General features: G+C 36.4%; 1 protein-coding gene across 1 annotated transcript in view; it reads right to left on the reverse strand.

Annotated features, from left to right (window-relative positions):
- LOC144959016 (uncharacterized) overlaps positions 1 to 7,599 on the reverse strand; it is a 212,342-nt gene extending 204,743 nt beyond the window's left edge. The window contains exons 1-2 of the mRNA XM_078891350.1: positions 7,490 to 7,599; positions 6,323 to 6,505 (exon numbers count right to left, since the gene is read on the reverse strand). Of these exons, the coding sequence (XP_078747476.1) occupies positions 6,323 to 6,505; positions 7,490 to 7,520 (214 nt within the window). The 5' untranslated portion in view covers positions 7,521 to 7,599. The remainder of the gene's footprint in view (positions 1 to 6,322; positions 6,506 to 7,489) is intronic.
- Positions 7,600 to 8,837: the final 1,238 nt, after the last annotated feature.

An 8,837-nucleotide genomic window follows, 5' to 3' on the forward strand; every position in this document is an offset into this window, starting at 1 on the left:
TTTGATATTTCCCGAAGATGTACAAAAAGGGTTGATTTAATCATTTATGACAAGAACTCATTTTTTATCAAAATTTACCTTCTAACTAAACTTGGCATTATCTCAGCTCAAACCTTTTCACCATCCGACTGATTATGTCATTCACTGTGACATTTATGTATAGAAAACAAATGATATAAATCTCTCACCAGTTGGTTGTACATTTCCTGTTCCCTCACAATATTCACCACCAGGACAGGACAAGCAAGCAGCGTCATCCACAGAATTAGTGACTGGATTGTAAGTGCCTGGTTGGCAAGGATACTGGTTGTAGTAGTCTGTGCCATTTGGACAGTAGTGGCCTAGATGGAGAGGGGGGAAAAGGGTGAAATCAGTTATGAGTGGGGGGGGGGGGGATCCTGATAACTCCATTGGTTAAAAAACAAACCAAAAAAAACACAAAAACTTGAGCTTTTATAAAGTGCAATAGCCACTAAACGTGCTCAAAGTGCTTTACAATGGGTCCTTAGCCAACAGCAACACTTAACATGTAGAACGAGATATGACACCTGTTAGGCAATATTGCAATTTTTTTCGGACAGAGACAACGCTGTTAACTCATTTTACACCTGAGTACGGTGAGAGAATGAAAGTAAAGAGTCTTTTCCAAGGACTCAACTATGCACTAAACTAACGAGACACTAACCCAGGACTTTCCGATCTAAAAGCGACTGTCATACCACAAGACCACATAGCCGCATGGTAGAGCACTCACTTTACAATCAATGGGACCCTAGATCAATCCTGGGGGCAGTCGAGATTTTTTTTCTGACCCCCTCTGTCTACCCAGTAGTTGGGTCTGTTAGATCTGATGGAAAGTTCTTTGCAATAAATCTAGCATCCTATTCAAAGGGTAGCAAGAAATTGCTATTGTCCGTTTTATTCTATAGAAACAAGGATAAACTCTGGCCCCATTGGCCTAATGGCTCTGAAGGACCACTGAGTCATGAGTGGATGAATATTCATTTTAACATTCAAAGTCTCTTTCCACAAAAGCAACTATTTGCAGTCATGTGTGAATTAAGATGGACCAAGAGAAGTGCCAATATGGAACAATAGATGATGATGATGATGATTATGATGATGATGATGATGATGGTGATGATGATGATGATGATGATGATAATGAAGATGTCAACAGCAACAATGACAATGACAATAACAGCTATAGCAATAGTAATCAGTGTTTGTATTCGTATGGGAACAAAACAGACAATGGACGTTTCGGGTACAAACACTTCGTCAGCACAATACACAAATAAACGTGGAAAACAAATAAAATATAATGCAAAAAAACTTTTGTCATCTGTACTCAAAGGTGGTTAGAGTATGAATGCATTATATTTTATTTGTTTTCCACGTTTATTTGTGTATTGTTGTGCTGACGAAGGGTGTGTACTCGAAACGTCCATCGTTTGTTTTGTTCCCATATGAAACCTCTCCATTTTCACTCTTTCGTTAGTATTTTACGATCACCGGCTTCAGGCAGCCCTACCATTTTCTACTTTTCAGTGTTTGTATTCCACTACTTCTTACATAATTTAAGCTAAACGCTTTAAAACCATCAACAAAATTAAATAGCCTACCTGCAGGGCAAGGAGAAGAGCTGAATTCAGTTGCATTGACCATGCAATAATATCCCTGAGGACAAAGCTTGCATAGAGCTAGACCTTCTTCATCGGAGTAGCTGCCGGGGTCGCATCCAAGAGGTCTCTCTGTGCCTGTGGGACAGTAATGACCCAAGGGGCATAATCCACCCACCCCAGTGAAGTAAGAGTTACCAGGACATGAGCAGTTGGCAGGGTTGGAGTCATTGGCAGCTCCAGGTCGTGGTCGATCAATACCAGAGGTGCAGTAATAGCCTGATGGTGATACAAGGGTTTATGTTTGTTTGTTGTTTTTAAGGGTTTTACGGCGCTTGCAACACATTTAGATTATATCAGCCCCAGTAAAAAGGAAGAAAATGGGATAGTAAAAAGTTCTAGAATTACAATTAAAGCACCCAAGAGAAAGTAAGACAAAGGGGAACTGGGAACAAATAGGGATTAAATGTAGATTCCAAGAGCATACCACCAATGTACTTAGTTTGAGATCACCTATAAGTCTCATCCGGACACAAGCACAAAATCCAACAAGGAGGAATACACTCAGATGCTTACATCATACATTAAAAATAAATATAATACATAACAGAGAGTGATTTAGAAGGAAAAAAATATCATCTCTCAAAACAATTACTATGCATTTGATTGTTTCCCTCCCAGACAGGAATCGGGCCAGGGCCAGGACAAAACCAAGTAATCTCATTCCAAGACAAAGACAGAAAGCATGTTGGAAAACAGATATAAGGGGATAGAAGACACAGTATGTACCCCCCTGCCTGCTATGGAAGGTCAGGATCCCCACCCAGATAGAAGGGTTTACAACATAACATAACATAACAAATGGTATAGGCCAAATAGGATAAAATCTCTTGAATGCTCTTAATATTAATAGTAATGCCATAAATACATTGATTAAAGATTACAATAATGATACACGTGGTAAAGATAGTATTTAAACTTAAACTTACTTTCATATATCTTTAAACGTGACATGCAAATCACACACACACACACACACACACACACACACACACACACAAACACACACATACACACGCATATAGAAGATATAATTCCCTGTCTACTAACACCTTGAAATAATCCATAGATTTTGCATTCTTTGTTTCAAATTTCAAATTTACACATTCAATGTATTTTTTCTATTCTCAGAGTACAGGCCACCTAGGGCTATTCAATCCTCACATTACATTAATCATGCCTTCCTATACCTATAGATAACTTGAATTCATTGAAACATGAAGCATTTTTACAAATTATTAGTTATGAAATATCTAAGAAAATTCCTTTGAGGGGTGGAATAAAGGTATTCTTTCACGGGTTTGGATGTATTAAATTTGGTTTGTTTATGGAATAACTCACTTGCAAGCTCATGAGTTATTTTCCGCAATAAAAATAACTCATTTCATAACTCCAAACCCGTCAAAGAATGCAATAATATCTATCCACAAAAAGATTCAAGCCAATGGCAAAGTCAAGTACCTTCGTCACAATCTCCAGATTCAACAGTGAGATGTTCTCCTTGGCAGTATTTTCCAGCACTGCAAGGCAGACACTGTAACACTTCATACAGACTTGGTGTGTTACTGAATGTTCCACTTGGGCATGACCTCCAGTCAGATCCTGTGCCTGTTTTAGGATTTTTGAGAATATAAAAAAAATTAGAGTGATATTAAGTGCTGGAAGCTGTAGACTGTACAAAATGAATAAAAACAGCTTCAAAATAAGTAACAAACTATCAAACACGAAACGTTTCGGGCTTAAAACCCTACTTCAGCAAACAACAAAAAAACCCAATGAAAACATGAATACAGTACTGGTGTTTTAGTAATATGTTTATGTTTTTATTATCAATTATTGTTGGCTGAAGAAGGGTTTTGAGCCTGAAATATTTCGTATTTCATATTTTCGTCTTTTTTTTTTAAAGCTATTATATTCATTTTTGTTTATCAAAAAATATAATACCTGTCATTCATCCCTTGAGAAAATGTGACCTTAATGAATGTTTCTAAAATAGACCAGAATAACTCAAGCAACAGTCAAGTGGTCAAATAGGAGTGACGAGTGATGCATTCATAGGTTCAACAGGGAGACGCATAAATCAAGTGGGGCATGGGTCATATGAGCCTTAACTCTCTCTCCTTACCACCCGTAGGAAAATCGTCACATTCGTTATGATGCAACCGACAATTTTCTCATTCTGATTTCTCGTGTACATCACAAAATACAAAGAAATGCCTTGATTACAGCTATAAATACTAAACATTGTGTTGTAGAGCTCATTTGTTACTTTTTTGTTTGAGTAAAAAAAGTCTATTCTTGCGTTGGGTGGGAGTGAATTTTTGGGGGAAATTCTAAAAATAGCTGGTAAGGAGAGAGTTAAACCCTGGGGTTTGCTCTGGGCCAATTACCAGCCGTTTTCTAGACCTTTCCAGACATAAGGTATTTTAACTTGAAGCGTTGTTTTTTCGTGATGGCTGAAGAAAGATTTGAAGCCAGTACGATTCTTGCTGCAGATTTTTTAGACCAGCTATATCCAAACAATGTGGCAAAGAACGCTAAATTTGGAACAAAATGTCGTGGGGGGATGATAATGAGATCTGTGGTGCGGTGGACGTCCTATGCTCCAGATGGAGTTAAAAGGAATATGGAAGGAAACGGATATCCATTTTTGTCCAGAACTTAAAAGGTCTAAAGTCTCAAGCAGCTTAAAAAAAATGTTTTTTTTTTTAAATCATAAATTGAGCTGTTATATAGCGCAATATCCACTAAACGTGCTCAAAGCGCTTCACAAGGGGTCACCTTGCCCTAGCTCAATTTGCGGCGTTGCACTACTGAATTTACCACAGTGTGTTGTCTGAGTGGACAAAGACCCTTCAGTAAAAAAATAAGTCATAAAATGAAGTTACCTTCTGGACAGTAGTAGCCAGCTGGACAAGGCTGAGTAGCCAGAGAGGCATTTTCTGGTTGGACAGGCAGACAATAAGAACCAGGAGGACATGGGTCACATGAGTCCTTGCCTGCTGTCCCGGTGTAGTTACCAGCTGGGCATTCCTGGTGAGATAAAAGATGGTGTCATTGTAAATATTATTTTTCTTATGTCTGCAATTATTCTTCAATTGTCAAGCGAGATACAAACTATTTCATACTTCATATCTTTATTTCTTACTTTTACCCCCTTTCAGTTTACACAAAATAAATAAATTGACATCAAAATGAAAAATGAAAAAGAAAAGGGTGGGGGAGGGGGTGGGGACTGAAAAAAAAATAGGCATAAATAATTTCATCCAAGTAGTGCAAACCAGATGAACGTACCAGATAAATGGGGCTTCCAATAGGGCAGTGTAATCCAGCAGGACAGAGGTATTGTGGAGGGTTTGGGACTGAGATGCCTCCTGGACAGTAATAGCCACCAGCACACAGGTCTGAGACATATGTCATGCCTGGAAGATGAAGATTATATAGTTGATCTTTTTAAAATGAATTATTATTGTTAACGATTTTTTTTTTTTAATTTAAAAATAAATATACACATTAATTTTGAGTGAATGCATTATCTGTTAAATTCACTCCCTTAATTAGTGGACAAAGAATAGTTACAAAGACATTTACACACAGGACTGATATGTAAATCGCTTTGAACACGTTTAATGGATATTGCCCTATATAAAAGCTCAAGTTTTTTTTACCTCACTGTTGTGACTTATTATTTTAATTTTACATTGTAATTTTATAAAATGCAATAAGTTACGTCAAAAAAATAATGTCAATTCACTAAGCTCTAAAAATAAAATTTCTAACATAAGAATTATCAGATTTATACAATAGGTCAAAAATATAATATTATGTGAAGTGTTATTTTTCAGAAGCTTTATGGAACGTGTGAAAATATGACTAATCAGTGCTAAGAAAAGCCATCAGAGGTTATGGTTCCCCACTCAAGAGTGGATGGATGCCCACTTGTACTCGTTCATACCATCGACATTAAGACAGTGGAATAGTCTCATATCTCCAATGAAAGAAAAATGCTGTGGTCTGTGGAATCTTCAAAATTGAAGTTAAAGACTTAAAAGGAAGAAGAAGAAGAAGAAGAGAAGTAGTAGAAGTAGAAATAGAGGAAGAAGAAAAAGAAAAAGAAGAAGAGAAGAAGGAGAAGAAGAAGAAGAAGAAGAAGAAGAAGAAGAAGAAGAAGAAGAAGAAGAAGAAGAAGAAGAAGAAGAAGAAGAAGAAGAAGAAGAAGAAGAAGAAGAAGAAGAAGAAGAAGAAAGAAGAAGAAGAAGAAGAAGAAGAAGAAGAAGAAGAAGAAGAAGAAGAAGAAGAAGAAGAAGAAGAAGAAGAAGAAGAAGAAGAAGAAGAAGAAGAAGAAGAAGAAGAAGAAGAAGAAGAAGAAGAAGAAGAAGAAGAAGAAGAAGAAGAAGAAGAAGAAGAAGAAGAAGAAGAAGAAGAAGAAGAAGAAGAAGAAGAAGAAGAAGAAGAAGAAGAAGAAGAAGAAGAAGAAGAAGAAGAAGAAGAAGAAGAAGAAGAAAGAAGAAGAAGAAGAAGAAGAAGAAGAAGAAGAAGAAGAAGAAGAAGAAGAAGAAGAAGAAGAAGAAGAAGAAGAAGAAGAAGAAGAAGAAGAAGAAGAAGAAGAAGAAGAAGAAGAAGAAGAAACAGAAACCGACCTGCATTAGGACAGTAGAATCCATCTGTACAATTGGTACACTGTGTTTCATTGGCCAGGCCTGTGGTGTTGGAGAATGTGCCGGGTGGACAGTCTGTGGGATTAGTACTTTCCTCTGGACAGTAGGAACCAGCTGGGCATAGCAGGAAGTTGGAGATGTGGGCTTTGGATGGGCAGTAATATCCTGATGGATGGACAGAGTAATCATTGATTAATTATGTGCAGCTATGTGGTTTTATGGTATGACACTCACTTTCGGATCGGAAGGTCCTGGGTTTGAGCTGCACTCGATGCGTAGTTGAGTCCTTGGAAAAGGCTCTTCACTCGCATTCTTTCACCGTACTCAGGTATAAAATGAGTACCTGCCATTGACATCGTTGTCTCTATCGGAAAAAAAATTGTAATATCGCCTGTCAGGCGTCATGTCTCATTCTGCATTTTTCATAATGCTGTTGGTCAGGGACTCTTTGTAAAGTGCTTTGAGTATGTTTAGAGGATATTACGCTATATAAAAGCTCAAGTTTTTCAGGTTTCCCCTTTATCAACAAAAAAGGATGAATGAAAACTACAGATGAATTAAACAATGTGTTAACACGTTAACCAAGTGAACAAATAAGTAAAAACGATTAAGTAATGATTAAAAATCAATTTATTTTTTTTTTAATCGAAACTTTTTGGGAGATAGAGTATCGAAAAGCATCGACTTTGCAGCAAGAATATTCAAGTAGCCTACTTATTAAGACTGGCTACCTTTGTAAGTACTGAGTACTGATATTGACTAATGCTCAACCTTAGTACAAACTACTGCATTTTTTAAAATGCAACAATAAGTAAATTTATCCAGGACTGGATTGCTTATCACAAGTATTTAAAATTAAAATAGCCATTGAAAACAAAATGGGGAGTCAATCAGAAGATGGTAAGTTATAACGGGTTTATAAATTAACCGCTAAGTAACGAGGAAAGAAAAGTATGCTAATTTTCTTTATTTTTCTTGCAAGTCTCTGCAACCCCTAACTCTCACCATCACCAATACAAGCATCGTGTTGGCTCAAACTACTCTCATTAAAAGACAGGATGTAACCCCTCTTCCCCCCCCCCCCCCCCCCAAGAAACAATTAAAAAAAACCCTTTAAAATACAGAATTCATTGGCAAGATCCTTCCTACCTTCTTCGCATTGAGGTCCTGGTTGTGTCATGTTGTAATATGGACAATAGCGTCCACCACTGCATTCTGTACACTCACTCTCATTACGACGACCAACAGCTGGGTTATAGGTTCCTGTGTGAGGTTAAGAGAGAGAGAGAGAGAGAAGAGTGTGATTAGTGTCTGTCTGTATACACTCAAAATTATATTACTACTGTCCATAACTACAAATGGAGCAGCATGGCTCAGCAGTACGGATTTTGCTTCGTATCCAAAAGGTACCGAGTTCGATCACCCGTCGCTGCGCTGTGTGGCCTTGAGCTAGTCACCTCGCCCTAGCTCAATTTGTGATGCCTGGGTTATTCAGTCTTCCCTTGGAATAGACCCTAGAGACAAATTTCATCTATGGGTTGAATAAAGCGAATTTTATTTTTATTTATTTATATTTTAAATAACAAATCTTCCATTCCTAAATTTCCTTTTTATTCATTGCAAAAAATTCATAGAATTACAAAATTTTGGCTCCAATTTCTGAACATCATTAGCATCTCTAAGTCAGTAAAACTTATTGAAAATGAAAGTTGATGCCAGACTACATGATCTTAAGAATTTTGAAGTGTTATTTATTCCCTGTAAGGGGCAAAATTGTTAATTTCTAAAGTTAACGATACCGACTACTATTTTTACCTTTTAAGAATTAGAAACTGTTTAATTAAGTAGACAGATCTGCCATAAGAAATGCTTGACAGCTAAAAGGCTTTAATCAACTACACAAACACATAATTGATTTCTTGAGGAGAGGATAAAAGAAAAAGAGAAGATGAGGAGGACAGTGACGAGTCAGAGAATAATGTTGGAGAGACGAGAATAGAACAATGAGGACAACATAAAAAGCATAAATACTAATATCCTCATCTTCCTCTAATAGATGCAAAATTCTCATTTTGTAGCCAGAATGTAGGCATGAGTTTCATAAAGCATAGTGTTAACAATATTTGACATAATTGTGGTTTAACTGAAAAGAATCAATAAAAAAAAATTGTCACTTCAACTAGAATTAAACTAAACATGCTAAATATATTTATGAATTAAAAAATGTCCTTGATAGGGAATATTTTTTAAAACATACATATATGACTGAGCCTTAATATGTCAATAATAAGAATTGGTGTTTTGCTCGTTTTCTTTTTAATTTCTTCTATGCTTTTATTGTTTCTAATTTTTCTGTTTTTAATATTTCTATCTCAAAGAATATGTAATGTGTAATATCCAATATATTGTTACTTATCTTTTAAGGGTATTTCAGGAAGATTTGGTCCTTTGTAAAACCCTATTACTGACATGATATAATATAATTGGCAATAAAAGG

This window comes from Berghia stephanieae, chromosome 13 (genome assembly GCF_034508935.2).
Source record: "Berghia stephanieae isolate SIO BIC M18660-M18661 chromosome 13, UCSD_Bste_1.3, whole genome shotgun sequence".
Taxonomy (NCBI): Eukaryota; Metazoa; Mollusca; class Gastropoda; order Nudibranchia; family Aeolidiidae; genus Berghia; species Berghia stephanieae.